At 42.9% G+C, this 19,421-nt stretch overlaps 1 protein-coding gene across 1 annotated transcript in view; it reads right to left on the bottom strand.

Moving 5' to 3' along the window:
• The window catches only part of USP27X (ubiquitin specific peptidase 27 X-linked), a 52,838-nt gene extending 33,689 nt beyond the window's left edge, over positions 1–19,149 (bottom strand). Inside the window, exons 1-4 of the mRNA XM_027091313.1 lie at positions 18,916–19,149; positions 17,151–17,216; positions 3,534–3,760; positions 1,735–1,945 (exon numbers count right to left, since the gene is read on the bottom strand). Coding sequence (XP_026947114.1) covers positions 1,735–1,945; positions 3,534–3,760; positions 17,151–17,216; positions 18,916–19,149 — 738 coding nt within the window. The remainder of the gene's footprint in view (positions 1–1,734; positions 1,946–3,533; positions 3,761–17,150; positions 17,217–18,915) is intronic.
• Positions 19,150–19,421: the final 272 nt, after the last annotated feature.

The raw sequence follows: 19,421 nt of genomic DNA, 5'->3' as shown, positions 1-19,421 counted from the left end.
GAGCTTGTAGACATATCACTCCAATCTCTACCGCTGTTGTCACATGGTATTCTCCCAATGTGTCTCTGTCTCTGTGTGTCTTCTCCTCTTCTTACAAGGAGACCAGTCCTATCAAATTAAGGGCCCACCATAATGACCACATCTTAACCTGATTACACCTGCAAAGATCCTATTTCCAAATAAGGGAACATTCAAATAAGGTACTGGAAATTAAGACTGCAACATATCTTTTGGGAGACACAACCCATGACAGGATCTAGGACAACAAACATTTTAGTATACCTGAAACAATTATGCCATCACACATACTGGATGGTGGAAAGAAGTAAACATTGAAGGGGAATGCTAGAGTTCTCCCTGAGATGGCCCCAAACCAACCTCTCTAAGAATTCCTTTCAGGCAACCTCTAGTTGGGGGCATAGCTTAAGGTAATCTTTGTAAAACACTGTTCTTGGTGGTAGTTCACAGCCACTCTTCTTGAGTTGAGACCATTCTAACTATGAAGGAGGTTTTCCCCCCCAACACCCATACTGGAATTCATCCAATTAAGATACTTTGCTACTAAGGCAAGGGGGTTACTTTCAACTAAGAAACACCCTGATAAACAGCAACAGAAATGGATGGACAGTCACACATATCTCTCACATCCTCAATTCTGTGGACATCATAGAGACAATGAATCAGGTCTAAAGTTGCTCTGCCTAAGGGCTGTCATGTCTTAGGGCTTAATGGTGCTAAATCCCTTCCTTTCATGTTGATAAACCTGAGAAAGCAAAAACCATACATATTAAGGCCTGGCTGACTACCTTGTGTGGAGGCCTTAATACATTGAGAGTCCAAGAATGGGAGTCAGACGTAAAACATAGTTTGGCAAAGAGTTACAAAAGTTAGTCCAGAGTTTTACATTTTAAATAAATAAGGTGTATGGTAGAGTCTAAGGTCCAGGCCAGGGCTCTACACAAGCCAAAGAGAAGGCCCTAAAATGATTGAAAGTTGGTCATGGCACATTTCTAGGTCCCATTCCTGTTCCCAAACTTGAGTGAGGGGTGGAAGATGAGGGAGACTTTCTCGGTAATGTGGAAGCTCATACTGGGTGTATTCAAGGGGCATAAAAATATCCCTGGTTTGTCCATGCATTGCACTTAAAGAAGCATAGGCAGAAGCCCTCAATCCTTTCTCCAGGGGTCAAAACCAGGGATAGATGCAAGGTTTGTTCGTAGAATGCCACCTGTAGTAGCCATAAAAATGTACCACTGAGATCTTCTGATGCAGGAAGCATGGTTGACTAATAGCCCCAGCTTCCACCCAACTTGGTCCACCACCAAGTTTGCACCAAGTTCATGCTTCCCCCAGGCTGCCAATAGCACTGACTGAACATGGTGCAAATACTAGTGCTGGCCCATTCTTGTGGTACACAATATTTCTCTAACCTTTCTGATGGGTTCAAACTTTCTTTGAACTGTGCTACAAACTGGAACTCTCTCGAGCCAATCCTTTTCCTCCCACTCTCCTTTCACTGGTGTCAGACCTACATTGTAATCTGAAAGCTCTCCCTTGCCTACATCTACTTCTTCCTCTTTATCACCCACAGGCATTTCTCCCAATAAGTTTCTTGCAAATCTAATCCCATCTTGGCATCAGCTTCTTGGAACATTTGAATAGACATAAAGTATACTGTTGATGGGATCCAATAAAGTAGATGGTCAGATGGGTTTCAGGGACTGGATCACTCACCACCTGTTGGGCAAAGAAGATGCCATCCTGAGTTGTAGATGGGAACAGGTATTCCTTTCCACAAGGCGGTAATGCAAATGCTGACTCTTTCATCATTAGTGACCTTGGAAAATGTCCAGTGGAAAGGAACACTATTGCAGGTATGATGATTCTGGCATTTGAAAGAAAGGTCAGCAAAGTTGACTGGTTATTACTAATTTGTATTAATGTCCTACAAATGGATAATGAGATTGAGGGCTGTTAACAAGCAATTGACGGCTAAGTGTAAGAGCCAAAGGATCTTGTCGATAGCTTATAAAGACACAATTTTCTCCTTCAGTAGAAGAGCATGTAATAGGGAAGAACAAATATGACTCCATATTGGATCTGTTTCTTTTACTTTAACCTTTGTATTCTATTGCTTGTGCTACAAGTTAATCACTAAAGGAATGTTGCTTATATCTTAAAGTATACATAATGCCCATCTCCCAGAACACTGCCTTCCCATGCCTGAGAGTTAAGCTGAAATACCCTTGTTTAAGCTCACAAGAAACATCCTGACCCGGGGCCACCTGTGAATGGCTGCAGGAAAGATGAAGTTAACACATCCCCTCCCCAGTCTGGCTGGAACCAGGAAATAGTTACAACAATGTATTGTCTTTCTTACTTTGCCTCCTCACCTCCCACTCTTTCCTCTGTAAAAGAAACTAGCATCCAAACTCAGGCAAGATGGTACTTTGGGACACCAGTCCACCATCTTCTTGGTCTGCTGACTTTCAGAATAAAGTTGCTATCCCTTGCCCCAACAACTTGTCTCTTGATTTATTGGCCTGCTATGTGGTGAGCAGTAAGAGTGTGGACTCAGTAACAAGCAGACACATCAGAGGAGTAGACTCTAGACTTGATAGCAAAAGCCTCAAAATGATTAAATGCCAATCCCAGGCAAGTCTGTCATGCTAAAGTCAGAGCCCTGGTTGGAAAAACCTGGAACCTGAAAAGTAGGATGGAGACATCTGGATGGATACTTCTAAGATGTCAGCTCTGTAGAAACTGAACTCTCAGAAACTGCAGAGGTAGCTCACCCTTCCCTAGTAAGAACTAGCACATCTCTCATGCCAGAAGATATCAACAAGTCCTCACCCCACAAAACAAATGGTTTCCCTTTCAGGAGCTGCCCCAATCTTTTCTCCTGGCTGCCAAGATAATAATCTTTGTTAAATCCCAGGATAACCCAACTGGAGATATGCTGGGCCTGATAAGGAAGGAAATAGATTGTATACTGAAGGAGCTGGAAGAATTAGCTAACACAGATTGGCATGAGCCAGTTTAAGTACCCCTGAGTACTTAGTGAGTACTTACTCAGTGACTACCACTGAGACTAGATTTTGAGCTGCTCGATCAAGGTAGCTGGAACATAACATTGAAGAAGTAAGAATTTATCAATTTGAGGGTACTTTCTTAGGAGATTGATTTAACACCCTGGCAAGCACCCAAGGGATGGGGCAAAGTCATTGCTGGGGTGGCTCTTAGAAGCCGGGAGTAGACAAAGGCTCATGATGGCTGAAGTGGAAATGCCTGTGTTACCTGAAGGATGGTAGAAGAAGGAATAGAGAGGCTGAAAGAATTGAACATGTTGCAATGGACAGACCTTGTGAGGTCAGAAATACTACCAGAAGATTATGTTCCATGGAGGGCCAAGAAAACTCACTATTCACCAAAGCCATCAGGAATGTACTGGTGAGAGGGACACCAGCATCACTAAGAAGCTCAGGGGTGGCTCTCACTTGCTGGCTAGGGCTGAGGGTAGGAGAGGTGGTTACTGCTCATTAATGTCCATGGGAATCATGGAGCCTTGAATTAACAGAGCCAGGTGGCGGCAATTAACTGCCAGAAGCCAGGAGGCTGCAGTCACCATAATGACTGACAGTATTTTTAAGTCAGAAGAGAAGCCAAGGGGGCTTGCTATGTAGCGTGTTGTGGAGATGGTGAACATGGCATGCTTAGGAGGCAAAATAGACAGGTAGTCCACAAAGGCACTGCTTAGCACCTACAACCAGATAAAGCCAAGAATGGAGGAGAAGGCTGAGTATTTGCCCTCATAAAAAGTGTGACCATAAAGGGGTAGCATGAGGGAGATCTTTGTGGTGCCAGAACACATCTTGATTGTGGTGGTGGTTATACAAATATATACATGTGATAAAATGTCATTGAATGATCCACAAGCATACAAAATAAACGAGTGCATGCAAAAATCAGTAAAATATGAGTTAAGATCTGTAGTCTAGTTAATTGTGTTGTGCCAATTGGTTTCCTGGTTTTGACAATACACTATAAGCTGTGTAAGATGTCACCATTGATGGAAGCAGGGTGATGAGTATGTGGGACCTCTCTGTACTCTTTTTTCAACTTCTTGCAAGCCTAAAAGTATTTCAAAAGTTAAAAAAAAAAAAAAAAGAGCGAGCTTTGGAGCAAGTTCAACTCTCAGAGGCATATTAGCACAAAGAGTAATGGGCACCCTCAGGCTAGAAATGGTGATCTGTGTAGCTGCGGTTTGTCATGAAGCAATAGACACCTGAAAAAATGGAAAAATTATTGCAATTCCACATTTTCATGCAGGGCAACGACAAAGTGTATTTTGAATCCAAAACAAGGAAGATACTTACACGTAGCTGAAACACTCGTTGTATTTTGTTGTTCAGATATGATCAACCAGATTGCTTTTTACAAGCCGAGCGAGCAAGCCAATGTCCAAACTTGTAGCTTGGAAGCAATTTGGAAGAAAATCCCCTGGACATTTCTTTTAAGAAATGCTACATCACCAACAATCTTGATGGCACAGAGGACAGCATCGTGTGGGAAAACATGGACAATTCCAACTCTGAGCTGAAAAGTGATTCAGAATATTCAGGTTATAGATGTGAAGGAATTTTAGAAATACTTTAAGCAATTTATATTCTTTATATTTTTAAAGCACTCATAAGAGTGATATCTGATAAGATACTATGTCTATATAAGACTAAAATAAATCTTTCAATAAGTAAAAATTTTAAATTATAAGTGCAAAGAAAACATTATGGCATGGTTTAATTGGCAGCCTTTTTACTTTCTTAGTGTAGTGATACATAAAATAATGGTACATCTTACACTCAATGACAGATTTGGTGAAATACAGTATCTGGGAATAGCCCTTAACTAGACTTGGGTGAATATCTTTGCTTCCTACAGCCCAGCTCTGACCAAGTCATTCACCTCTGACCTTTACACCTGGAGGATGCTCATGCCTAGATCAGGACCCATGCATCAGCTACTCCTGGAATGAGGCAGCCCACCCCAGACAACTCTCACCTGACCATGATGCAGCTCCATTCCAGACCAGCCCTGCCTTCTGCTCCCCACAACGTGAAGCACTTGTCCTCTTCAACCTCCTCCAATCCCCAGACTTGGACCTCACCTTTTCTCCATCAACACCCCACCCAATTGCTCCAGCCTTTGGCCTGCCTATGGAAGACATTCACAACAAGCAAAAGAATCTGTGAGTCACCTCCAGAAGCCAACAAAGGGGGAAAAGGCCAAGGCTGACCATCATCACCCAGCTGCAGCAGCCATCTGGGAGCAGAAGCAGGTAGGGTTTTCGTCCCATCACATCACGTGATCTGGCACTGCCAGAAGCTCTGGACAAAGCTCCTCGTTCAATCCAGGGTGAGAGAATGCTACTGAGGAGGGTGGGGGCACCTAGGTCTGTTTGGAAACTGTTGGGGTCTCTCTGGGGTCTCGCTATGGGCAAAGACCCACATCTTCATGGTGTGAAGAGCAGACTTGAGAGTTTTGATTTGGCAAACTTGTGTCATGGTGTGAAAGGCAGAAGTGAGAGCCCTGACCTTTGGGTGGACTGTTGCTGTTTATAAGTGCCAAAGGAATGCCTCCTGGCCGGCTCAGCTGCCTAATTGGGTGGGGGATTTAGTTTGAATAGAGTACAGGGGAACTTGGAAAAGAAGAAGTTTTAGGGTGTGGCATTGTTCAATTGGAGCAAAATTCTCAAATTTTTAATTGGTTTGAAATTAAACGTTTCCAATCAATAACTAGGATCTTTCAATAAATTTGAATGGTTTGGGGTTTGCTTTTCAATGATTTTATGAGTCAAGTAGACTTGTTTCAGGTTTTTTGCAGAGTCATTTCCTTGTTGTGGCTCTTTTGATATTATTACTTTTATTTCAATTTCATTTTAAGATAAGTAGTTTTATTCTGTTTGATTTCTAAAGTTTTTATAAGCCTTTTGAGTTTTTGAATTGGCTCAAAGCAAATATCTCCCGACTGTATTCATTTTTTAAATAAGTTTATTTATTTTATTTATTTTCATTTTTGGCTGTGTTGTGTCTTCGTTGCTGCTTTCTCTAGTGTCAAGCGGGGGCTACTCTTTGCTTTGGTGCGTGGGCTTCTCATTGCGGTGGCTTCTCTTGTTGCAGAGCATGGGCTCTAGGCGTGTGGGCTTCAGTAGTTGTGGCATGCTGGCTCAGTAGTTGTGGCTCGTGGGCTCTAGAGCGCAGGCTCAGTGGTTGTGGCACACAGGTTTAATTGCACTGCGGCATGTGGGATCTTCCCAGACCAGGGCTTGAACCCTGGTCCAAGAATCCGCCTGCACTGGCAGGCAGATTCTTAACTACTGCGCCACCAGGGAAGCCCCGACTGTATTCATATTTGAACTATTTTATGTTACTGTTCTGGCATCAAAACACTTTTTCATTTGTGGATTCTTAAAAATTCACTTACAATTGAAACAATGATTTTGTTTTGAATGCTTCTTTCATATTCAGTAAGCTTTTCATTTTCACAATTTTATCAGTCTCTGATATTATTTTGATACCATACACCGTTCTATCAAAATTGAGGATGTGAACGTTCCTAGGCTTTCCGTTTGGACATTTGATTAATTTTTAAATGCTCTGTGGCATTTTCTAAGCTTTTAAAAAATTATATATTTGCATGTATTTCAGAATTTCAGGAGTTATTCTCTTTCGATTAATTTTTAAAATTGAGATATAATTGACATGTAACACTGTGTAAGTTAAAGGTGTACAGTGTGTTGATTTCATATTGCTATCACTGGTTAACTAACACCTATATCACCTCACATAATTATCATTTCTTTTTTGTGGTGGGAATAATTAAGATCTAGTCTCTTAGCAAGTTTGATGATCTTAATACAGTATTGTTGTCTATATTCACCATACTGTGCATTAGATCTCCAGAACTTATCTACCAGTTGCAAGTTTGTACCCTTAAACAACATCTCTCTTATTCCCCCACCCCCAGTCCCTAGTAACCACCATTCTACTCTGTTTTCAGGAGTTCAGCCTTTTTAGATTTTACATATAAGTGAGATCATACAGTGTTTGTCTTTCTCTGACTTATCTCACTTAGTATAATGTCCTCAAAGTTCATCCATATTGTCATAAATGGCAGGATTTCCTTCTTTCTCATGGCTGAATAACATTCCACTATATATATCTCACATCTTCTTTATCCCTTAGTCCATTGGTGGACACTTAGGTTGTTTCCATATCTTATGTATTGGGAATAATGCTGCAATAAACATGGGAGTGGAAATATCTCTTCAATATCCTGCTTTCATTCCCTTTGGATATATTCTGAGAAGTGCAATTACTGGATCATAGGGTGGTTCTACTTTTAATTTTTGAGGAACCTCCATACTGATTTCCACAGTGACTGTGCCAATTTACATTCCCACCAACAATGCCAGAGGGTTCCCTTTTCTCCACATCCTCACCGACACTTGTTATCTCTTGTCTTTTTGATGATAGCCATTCTAACAGGTGTGAGGTGATAGCTCATTGTGGTTTTGATTTGCATTTCCCTGATAATTAGTGATGTTGAAGATCTTTTCATGTACTTGTTGGTCACGTGGATGTCTTCTTCAGAAAAATTCTTGTTTGGTTTCTCTGCCCATTTATTAATCCTATTGAGGATTTTGTTGTTGACTTGTATGAGTTCTTTATATATTTTGGATATTAACCCCTTATCTGATATATGATTTGCAAATATTTTCTCCCATTTTGTAGGTTGCAATTTTTATATTTTAAATCTCATTTATTTAAGTAAATTATTCCTGCTCTTTTTAGCAGTGTTTTCGTGAAATTTTCAGTTGCAAGTTAGTTTAAAATGCATGCCTCCAATCACCAGTTAACACTTTTGGTAACTTTAATGTATCCTATTTAGATGTTAAAAAAACAGGAGTTGGGACCTCCCTGGTGGCGCAGTGGTTAAGAATCCACCTGCCAATGCAGGGGACACAGGTTCAATTCCCGGTCCCGGAAGATCCCACATGCCGCAGAGCAACTAAGCCCGTGTGCCACAACTACTGAGCCTGTGCTCTAGAGCCCACGAGCCACAACTACTGAGCCCACGTGCCACAACTACTGAAGCCCGCGTGCCTAGAGTCCATGCTCCGCAACAAGAGAAGCCACCGCAGTGAGAAGCCCACGCACCACAACGAAGAGTAGCCCCCGCTCGCCACAACTAGAGAAAGTCTGTGTGCAGCAATGAAGATCCAACACAGCCAAAATAATAATAATAATTTTTTTTTAAAAAAAAGCAGGAGTTGAACTATTCATACCACACAGATTATAGCACACTTTTATCATCACTCAGTACAGGCTATTCTCTTTTTTAATTTAATTTAATTTTTTTTCTCTTTTACCCCAAATCCCTACTCTCATTCTCCTCTCTCTACCACAGACACTCTAAATATTTTTGAAATATATCCTAGATGTTTGTATCTTTAAAAATATATATATATGTATGTATATTGTGTTGCTTGATGTCACAACTTTTTAATGCATTTTTTTCTCAAAAATCATTTTTCAGATTTTAGGGTTTTTTCCAGACAGTAATATTCACTTTATAAACCTAGTTTTGTTATATTTTTGATTTTATCATTTATGTCAATGCAGGCTTTAGTCAACATAATGTTCCCAGACCAATGACATTATATTGCTACTTTGTTTTGCTTTCAAAATTGAAGCTTTTATCTAATTGGGCTTGTTTCATATCATGAAAGGCCACTCTCAGTGTCAGGGGCAGGGATGAGGGCTTTTCTCTGGGCAGGGAATGACTGGTAGTGAACTCTGTAGAGTGGCTTACTGAATCTCTCTTCTAACCCTTCTCTGGTACGCCTTCTTTTATGACACAAAATAGCGCTAAAAGCTCTATTTTCTCACTCCTTTTAAACCAGGAAATGGATGTAATTTATGTTCTGCTAATCATATATACTCCTGTGAGAACTGTCTTTGAAAATTTAGTCAAGTGGAGAGGGAGGTGGCAATATGAGAAGCCTCCATTCTGCTGCTGGCACAGGTGGCTCTGGAACAACAGATGTGATGGCAGCTTCCTGATCTCAGGAGCATAGCTAAGGTAGTATATTCCTAGAGTCAACAGTCGTGATGGCCGATTCCTGATTCCAGGATTGTGACTAAGGTAGTGTGACCCTGAACCCAGCTGTCAGGAAAGAAACTTCCTGATTCCCCAGCTTCCTGACTGTGGCAGAGGTAGCCTTCTTCCTAGTGGGGCAGTTCATTTTATTGTTCTAGGAGTCATTTCTGGCAGCTGAGCCTAGAAGTTGCTCCTTCAGCCCTTCTGATAATTTTGTAAGCACCTTATTCCCTCTGTTCAATCCATATCCTGTTAAAGTAACTAGAGTGATTTCTGTTATAGGCAACTGAACTTTGACTAATGCACATGCTGATCAAAATAAACTTCTTCCACAACCTAAGTGTCCAGCGACAGATGAATGAATGGATAAAGAAGATGTCATGTACACACACACACACACACACACACACACACACAATGGAATACTACTCAGCCATAAAAAAGAACAAAGTTTTGCCATTTGCCACAACATGGATGGAATTGGAGGGCATTATGCTAAGTGAAATAAGTCAGACAAAAAAAGACAAATACTCTATGATATCAGTTATATGTGGAACCTAAAAAATACAACAAACTAGTGACTATAACAGAAAAGAAGCAGACTCACAGATACAGAGAACAAACTAGTGGTTACCTGTGGGGAGAGGGAAGGGGGAGAGGAGTAAGAGGTATAAACTATTAGGTATAAAATAAGCTACAAGAATATATTGTACAACACAGGGAATGTAGCCAACATTTTACAGTAACTATAAATGGAGTATAACCTTTAAAAATTGTGAATCACTATATTGTACACGGGTAACTTATATAATGCTGTACAGCATCTATACTTCAATAAAAATAAATTAATTAATTTTTTAAAATAAAGTTCTTCCAATAGGAACACTCTACTGGGAATACCAAGACTAGTGTCCTTTCAGACAATCACTCCCACAAGTTGTTCTTATTTTTAGGGACCTTCATTAAGGCATGTCAGGTACAGAGCCTCTTTCATCACTCACAAATCCCAGACTACTGACCAGATGAAAAGAGTCTATCACATGTGGATGGAGAAACTCTTTTCCTCAGGCAATTAGAACCCCTTATCCTCAATGGAATTTTCTTTTAGTTACTGCATTTCCCATCTCAGAATAAATTGACTTAATAGAAAAATGTGTCACTCTTTTTTGCTCAGGACCCTGACACCAGAGGTTGAGTCCAAAAAGGGAGGAGGTGGGGCTTCCCTGGTGGCGCAGTGGTTAAGAATCTGCCTGCATGCAGGGGACATGGGTCCAAACCCTGGTCCAGGAAGATCCCTCATGCCGCGGAGCAACTAATCCCGTGGGCCACAACTACTGAGCCTGCGCTCTAGAGCCCGCGAACCACAACTACTGAGCCCACGTGCCACAACTGCTGAGGCCCGCATGCCTAGAGCCCGTGCTCCACAACAGGAGAAGCCACTGCAATGAAAAGCCCGTATACCGCAACAAAGAGTAACCCCGGCTTGCCACAACTAGAGAAAGCCTGAGCACAGCAACGAAGGCCCAATGCAGCCAAAAATAAACAAATAAATAAATAAATTGTTTTAAAAAGGGGAGGACGTGAGAGGAGAAGAGTGGTATCTACACATCAACTTTAGCAGGGCATCAAAAGAAAAAGAGCAAAATTTGTAAGCTTCAAGGACTTGAGATGTGGGAGCTGGGCAGGCAGGCTCCGTCTATCTCCTTGGGGCCATCTGGAACTGCACAAGCTCTGGAAGGGTCAATCTGCTCAGCCCCTTCAGGGTGAACAAGGCTGTCTACTCACCAGCCCTGCTCCCTGCTTGCCTGGCATCCTCACATCCATCAATTGTCCCATCAATCTGAGAAAGAGGAAGGCATGCTACTATGTAGAATGCTTGTATGTGCAATGCTTCCTGATGTTTGCTAAAGGCTTGATGGATGGGGAGGCCCCTGGGTAGCCCAAAGGAAAGTATGCAAAGGGTGCTAGGCCACACAGACAACTATACAAATGGTACTTCCACCAAATCAGGTCCTAACCAGCCCTTCTCCACCTCTGCATTCATAACATCCCCAGCTGTTCTGTTACTTATCTTTCTTCTGTATTTTTAAGCTTTACTTGTCTAGGCTGATACCCCTGTTTAACCTATACTCTGAGTTTTCTACCTTTTAATTGCATTTCCTAGGCTCCTATTAACTGCCTGCCTGTTAGGATTGTGTCTTTCCCAACTGATAAATTCCTAAACACCTTCCTTTGGGGCCCAGCCCTGGGTTTACTTGCCTGTGACCTTTCCTGAAAGGCAACCCTGATAGAACCTGACCCAGCTCAGACTGAGGGCTTACCAAAGAATACCAACCCCCCCCCAGCCCCCAACCATCACCTCAGGCATTATTTTTGTATGGCTTTCTGAAATACATTTCAAAGTTAGAGGGTTTGGAAAGGCAGAGTGTATTCCAAGGTTAAGCTCTGTGTACAAGATTGATGATTGACCGGAGAAACCCCTGTACTGGTTAAAGTAATGCTAGCTACTGTAATAAATAAACCCTGAAACAATTTCAGTGGTTTAACACGATAGATTAGATTCTTGCTCCATAAACCCAGTGATGTTGTTCTTGCCTGGCGGTGGCCTTTTTCTATCCTGTGACCTCACGCTTCCCTAGGGCCCCAGGGTTCCCTCCATTAAGCTGGCAGATGGGGAAAGAGACCACGGAGAATGCACAGGCCCTTATTTGGCCATGCAGTTACTCACATTCTACTAGCAAGTACTAGTCACCTGGATGGGGTAGGGGGATGGGGGCCCTGAGAACTGTATCCCCGACTGGGCAGCGGCTCTTAGCCACAGTTCCATTGCCATAGAAAGAGAGCATGAATCTTAGGTGGCCACTGAGCCATCTCAACCACACACGCCTTATTCCTTTTCAAATAATTAGCTTCTAAATCAATCATAGCTGAAGATAAAATGTTAACTTCTATAAAAAGGCAGTGAGGCAAAAGTTCCTGGAAATAAATTCGAAATAAACCCTCTTAATATCTGAAAATCGGCCCGAAATGTATAAGTGGACTTGAAAAGTTTTAAGACTTTTTCATGGTGCATAAAAAATAACACCCTCACTCTTCGCCAACATTTAAATAATTGGTCACAAAGGCTGAAAGGTAAAAATTATCAAAAGTCCTGAAGCTCCTTGATACACAAATTTTTCAAATACTTGGAAAACATTGATGATGAAATAATTGTTAACTTTTGTGTTTTTTTAAGACAGAATGTATGCTTATCCCTGCTGATAAGCTGCTCTTCTGGTTCTGGCAAAACTATCCCCAGCAGGGGTCTGCTCTCCTGAGTACATCTTTGGGGATCATGAAGCCCAGGCCCATTTCCAGGTGGTCAGATAGTCTCGCATTCAAGGAGACTCCATCTGGCTCCTCCCCATGCCTCTCTGGCCTGTGGTTCTCCAGCTAGGCACAGTAAATACCCTCCACCCTAGCCTAACCAGTGGGTGGTGAACACTAGGTCTTTTCATGCAAAGATATCCCTTCATTCACACAAGAGTGTCTATAAGCCACATGTCTGCTACCCTGACCCATAGGCTGTTTTTCTCTATATCTAAACCTTCAAAACAGATTTTGTTCATATTCCCCATAAAGAATCCATTCCCATCAAACAGTGAGGTTTGTAGAATTAAATTGTAGCAGATTTCCTAAGGGGAGATATGTTGAGGTTGGGGGTTGCTCCCATAGAATTTAACTAGCAAGTCGCCATTAGACATATTTCTTCTCTCACATCTTTCTTTTTAGTCTCTAGCGATCAGCTCCCCTTCGTCCCCACTGCCTGCACCTTCTCCCAACACCCTTCCATTTTCCCTGGCTTCATTCTCTCCTTCAGAGGATCTTACCCAGGTCCTCTTGATCTTTCCTCTTGCTCTTTCAGGGAAATTATCGTCTCCTTTAGCTTCTCCTTCTAAACTTGTACACTCCATCCACTACTGAAAGGTCCCCTCACTCCCTGTGACAGGCCATTAATTATATTAAGGTTAATGACTTTGTACCTAGCTCCCCACCCCAACCCCCAAAAAACCCTCTTCTGTTAATAGACCTACCCTCCTTAGAAAGTTGTGTGGTATTACATCTAATTTTCTCTTCTGCTACTTGTGCAGCATAAACATCCTGGTATTGTTCAGCTGATTTTTAGGGGAGACACTGTGTTTTGGGGCACTGGATCTGCAGAAGCCATTCAACTGGATATTGTCAGATATCGAGAGGGGAGGAAATAAAAATTATGGACCATATGTAAAACACACACGACATATTTTCACCGAAAGCTGGTCAACGTGCCTACTCTTGTGACTGAAAATCAATGATTGACCCCTGAAACCGATCGGGTCGTAGGGGAATCCAACCCCCGACAGTTGTTTGTTTACTCCAGCTCTCAGAATCAGACAACTGCCCTGAAGTTCTACTAGATGAAGAAATGGTACAGTGGCACAGATTTATTTAAAAAGTGATTCTTTTTAAAACTGGTTGATGATGCATATAAAAATACTAAGGTTATATACATTGTAGAACTAAGAGTATGAAAGACTATGACCAGGGCAGCATGTTTGAGTTGGGTTACGTAAAAAAAGGTAAACAAAGATAATTTTGAAAAAAGACACTGCCTCAAATAGTACATGTGCCTAGGTGATTCCTAGGTCCCAAGTCTCCTATGGATCCTGGAAACGTCATGGGGTCCTGGTCCTGGGGCAGAAAGGCCGCAGGAGCCAGCCTATAAAGGTGGGGGCTGGGCTTGCACAAGAGGTTTCTTTCCTCAGCTATATCCTTCCAGTCTGGGAGGACTGAAGGCCAGAAGTGCAGTCTTGAGAACTGACCTCCCTAAACTGCTATAAAAACGGACAGGAGCTTATTGGGGATGCCCAGCAATGAGAACAAAATAGGAAAGCTACCCTTAGGGAAGGGATTAGTTCTGAGCTAGAGCAGCCTCTAAAGGGCTCCTGAGAGTGGACTGCGGGCATCTCTTTGCAACTCCACATGCTGTTCATGACTTTATGTTGGCAGCTTGAAATCAGCCCTAGTAGGAGCATTTACACCATGGAAATCGGGCAAATGCTACAAATCAGGGGTTTTCTCTCTCTGAGAGCTGTTTCACCGGTACACCACTGCCTGTGGGCATGTGTTTGTCTAGGGAGGAGACAGGCCTCCCCCATGCAAGCCCCTTTGAATGCCTAGCACCTACCCACCCACTACCTGGAGTGGGCATCTTCTATTGATATTTTCTGTCTGCTGCATCCCTACTTGTTTTCCTTTTGGTACTAACACCCCCTGTTCTTTTCCTTGATCCTGATTATTTATAAATTCCTGTTTTACTCCATAGATTCGCAGTGGGCCCACTCACTCTATGCATAAAGAAAAGTGGGGCATAACTGTACAAATGAAATCCAACCTGACCACGACATCAGGGCATTTTACTGCAGAACAAGGAAAGTTGTGGTTCCATCACCTCCCATCGCCCTTATTAGTATAGGTTACACCTACTGAGCCTTTACTGTGTGCAGGTGCTTTCCATGGATTTTCTCCCTCAATCCCCACAACCACTCTAGGAGCTGGGTGTAATTATCCCCCATTTTACCCATGGGGAAACTGAGACTCAGATCAGCTTCTCTAAGTGAATAGCTAAAGGATACATCGAGCCAAATTCCGAGCCTGAAATTGAACCCAGGTCTGCATGACTGTAAATCCCGTGTTTTATAACCACTTCCTTGCTCCACTCTCAACACATTTATCAGACATCATGATAACAGCGCTGTGGGGGAAGAGAGAAAGCGTTTGGGGACCGTTATCCTGCTTTGCCCAGGCTCAGTCTCATTATACTTCAGACAGTGTGTGGTGAGAGTGCTAAGGAAAAAGAGCCAGCTGACGCGTGGGATTGCCAAGCAACAGCTTATGAAACGAACTCAAACCATGGCAACCAAACACTGCGGACCCAGCAATAGCCTCATTTCATTTACAAGAGTAAGAGGAGGGCTTTGTCAACAACTGATGAGATAAATGAGAAGACTACTAGCTATGCAAGTACAAGGAATTATCATCATCATCATCATCATCATCATCGTTATTATTTTTAGAGCACATGATACCAAATAATCTATGAAAACTATTCCTTGAAAAAATATAGGATTAATCACATCACTATGTCACATATAAACTGCATACACATACATTTTTTTTGTAATGAAAGCTTATTTATTTATTTTTGGCTGTGTTGTGTCTTCATTTCTGTGCGAGGGCTTTCTCTAGTTGCAGCAAGCGGGGTCCACTCTTCATCGCGGTGTGCGGGCCTCTCACTGTCGCGGCCTCTCTTGTTGCGGAGCACAAGCTCCAGACGCGCAGGCTCAGTAGTTGTGGCTCACGGGCCTAGTTGCTCCGCGGCGTGTGGGATCTTCCCAGACCAGGGCTTGAACCTGTGTCACCTGCATTGACAGGCAGATGCTCAACCACTGCGCCACCAGGGAAGCCCCACATACATTTTTTTAAATGTGTATCTCTGATATAAAAAATCTCAATCAATTGCCCATTATTTAATAGAGCTATTCATTTTGGGGTGGTAAGGAGGGCTAATAGATGAATAGCCCTCATTTAAAAATCAATTTATTTACAAAGCACCTTCTAATTAATTCCTCACAATAACTCTGTGTGCTTGGTATTGTTTTTCCCACTCCACAGGCAGGGAAAGCATGACATGGGGATTGTAAATGAGTTTTCATAGGGTGCACAGATAATAAAGCACAGATCTAGGACACCCTCCTGCAAAAATGTCGTAAGTCTCAGAACCCTCTGAGAATCTGATCACATCCACTGCCCCTCTTCCTTGAAAAATGCACAAAAATCAACTTATACACTACAGTTTACCTGTAATTCAGTGGGACTCATGGTTCCCGCTGATGTACATCCATGTATTCCAGCTGGGAGAAAAATATTCATTTGTTTTTCTCCATGCTACACAGTGCTCTCAGGGTCTTTTTATTTCTTTTCTTCAGTGCTTACATGAAGCCTACCCCAAATTCAGAGGGTTGTTAGCTAGAAGCCACAGAGAGGGTTAGCAGTTGCAGGCAGAATGGATTGGACATCACTGAGTTGTTCATAATTTCAATCTGCCCCAATTTTGGTGCCTCAAAATTCCATCCTGATATCACCTTTTGTGCACCGCCTTGCTAGGCACGTATCCACCAGAAATGTAGGAACCTGACATCTTTCTGTGAACAAATAACCCCAGAGCCAGTGGCTCTGTCTCTGCCTGGATGTGTTTTGTTCACCTGTTGTGACCTGGACATTGTCTCCGTGCTGTCAGAAAACCTCATGACTGTTCCCGTAATGGGAGGAATGGAGTCGTTACTTGATAGTGACTACCACACCAGTAGGGCAGTGTATTTTTTCTCAGAGGACCTAAAGTGGTTTGCTGAGGACCCACACCAGGCAAACTCTCCACAGACTCTTTTCCTCTCTCAGTCCTAAGGCCCAGACTAAAAGCTAATTGAGTGGCCTTTCTGGTACTCCAGGTCATGCGATTGTGATATGTGCAGATGAGAAGGAACTCAAATCCTGTGGGGGTAGGGGGGTGGGAAAAGACAGAGAGAGAGAGAGAGAGAGGGAGAGAGAGAGAGATCAATCTGCTTCTCCTTAAGGCTTCAGTGGAGTCTGAAATGAGGTGGGGGATGGAGTCCCCTGACCTTGGATGTCATTAGTATCTCCCTGCCTCCCTCTCAGCCCTCCCTTCAGTGTGTGGGATTTTTATCTAGTCTGGGATGGCTGGAAGCCTTTGGACAGACCACGTATTCTTCTATGCCTGTAGATAGCCCGGGTCCTTATCTCTTAGTATTCAGAAGACCTAAGATCTCAGGACTCAAAAAGCCTTTCTTACAGTCCTATTTCCTCTGTGTAAATTTTCTGAAATCTCTTCTGAAACTCAAAAGCTGATCTTGGGCTCTTTAAGTCTATTTGCATTTCTGCTAAAATAACTCTACCCTGGGGCAGAAGCCTTGGACGTGCTGAGTCTGAGGCAGGGCCGGGAGTACAAGGGCAAGCTGGAGCTGAGGGGGAAAAACAAAGGTTAATAATTCACAATGTCACACTTTCACAGAAAGAAAGAGAAATAAGTTTGTCAGTAAAGAGATAGGGCTCAAAAGGAAAAAAAGACCAAGGTAAATTCTAAAAGTGATCCTCTACCTATTTTATTTCTCCCCCAAGAGGAAGCTCCATGTGGAAACAGGAGATTTTAATCTTGTTTTGCCCCCACTGGATGTCCTATCTCCTAGCCCACTAACCATCATGATCTGGAAGGTATTGTCTTCCACAAGGGTTATGTGCATTCTCTCATTTAAATCTGTAAGATAGTGTTGTTATGCCTATAAGAAGATGAATAAATGAAAATCAGAGAGAAATAAGTAACTTGCTTTTGGTACATAGCTAAGAATTTAAACTGGAATTTACTTTCTGCCAAGCCCAATGCTAATAATCACCAGTCTAACAGTTTCTTTGACCTTGACTCCTATCAGGGTTGGAGGGGTGGGGAAGGAGACAGCCTGTGCAGCCTCAAGGTTAGAGTGTGTCTGGAGCATAAGGGCCTCTTTGTGCACTGGGCCCTGGGACCAGTTGTCTGCGAAGTCCAAGACATTACAAGCACTAGAGGGGCCACACACTATTGGAAGGTGGTGTCACCTATCACTCATAATGTCACCTTCTTTTAGTATGCATGGGTGTGCAGAAAATAGTTAATACAGCAGACCTGAGACCTTGAATTGACTTTACACAACCTTGAGTTGTCTTTAGAAAGGGCTGCTTTCCAGGCTGGCCGTTGGCTGGCATCTGGGAACTTTGCAGTTGAAGGCAGAATACTATCTGCCTAAAGATGTCCACGTCCCTGGAACCTATGAATATGTTACTTGGCAACATATTCAACATATATGGCAATGGGATTTTGCAGATGTGATTAAAGTTAAGGGGTTTGAGATGAGGAGATGATCCCAGATTATCTGGGTGTGCCTAATCTAATCACGTGAGTCCTTAAGAGTGGAGAAACTTTCCCAGTTGTGGCCAGAGAGATGAGATGATGGAAGAGGGGTCAGAAAGATGTGCCTTGAGAAGGATTTGACTTACTGTTCTAGCTTCTAAGATGGAGAAAGGGGCCATAAGCCAAGGAATGTGGTGGCCTCTAGAAGCTGGGAACAGCCCTCAGGTTATAGCCTGCAAGAAAACAGGGACCTCTGAACTGAATTCTGCCAACAACCTGAGTAAGCAGGAAACAGACCCTCCTCTAGGGCCTCCGAAAGGAATGCAGCCCTGCTGACATCTGGAATTTAGCCTGGTGAGACCTGTACTGGACTTCTGACTTACAGAACTCTAAGAGAATAAATTTGTATAGTTTAAACTTCTAAGTGTGTGAAAATTTGTCACAGCAGCAATAGAAAATTAACACAGCACCCTACCCGTTCCCTAACTGATAAGTGTGGTTCTCTGTGCTTAACCTGGTTGTACAGAGTCATTTATGCCGAACACCTGCTTTCTTTCTAAGAGTCTGGAATGTTGGTACGTGCTAGGCAGAGAGTGTCCAATGACCATCCCCCAATAAAAAATAAAAAAAAAACTCTTGGACACTGAGTGAGATTCCTTGGGCAAAAACATTGCCCACATATTGTGTGTTTTCATTCCTGGGGAAGAGTGGACTTGATGTGCCCCCTCACAGGAGGAAGAGAGCAGAAGGAAGGAAGGAAGGAAGCCTCCAGACCCTACCTGTGTCTTTTTGTCCTTGCTGATCTTATTGTAGATCCTGCTGCTGTAATAAACCTTAGCTGTGAGGACAATTACATACTGAGTCCCTCGAATCCTTCTAGTGAATCCACTGAATGTGTGGGTGGTCTTGGGGACCCCCAAAATGATGAGGGATGACAGGTGGCATTTTGAGTGGCCAGGAAGTTCCAAAGGGCTATAGCAGATGGGATCTGAAGGCAGACCTTTACATTCCATGTCTCACTCAGGGCTGGTGACTGGTAGAGGCAGGGGCCCTGCACGACTGGTTTCTCTGTTGCTGAGCAACAGTGGTATTTTCCAGAGCAAAGGGGGGGGGGCGGGGGTCCAAACAGGAAGGGCTATGATCCACCACAGCAGAGGTACACCTGCTCCCTCTGCTGGTCTGTGCCTTTCAACAGCCTCAACCAGAGATGGGGACTCACCACTCAGTGATGAGTAGAGCAAATCCCATTTGAAGCCACTGGCTAAGCCTAGCACTGGATGTCAAA

This window comes from Aethalodelphis obliquidens, unplaced genomic scaffold (genome assembly GCF_003676395.1).
Source record: "Aethalodelphis obliquidens isolate GAN/ISIS:26980383/991018 unplaced genomic scaffold, ASM367639v1 scaffold71, whole genome shotgun sequence".
Taxonomy (NCBI): Eukaryota; Metazoa; Chordata; class Mammalia; order Artiodactyla; family Delphinidae; genus Aethalodelphis; species Aethalodelphis obliquidens.
This window is presented reverse-complemented; position numbering and strand designations above follow the sequence as displayed.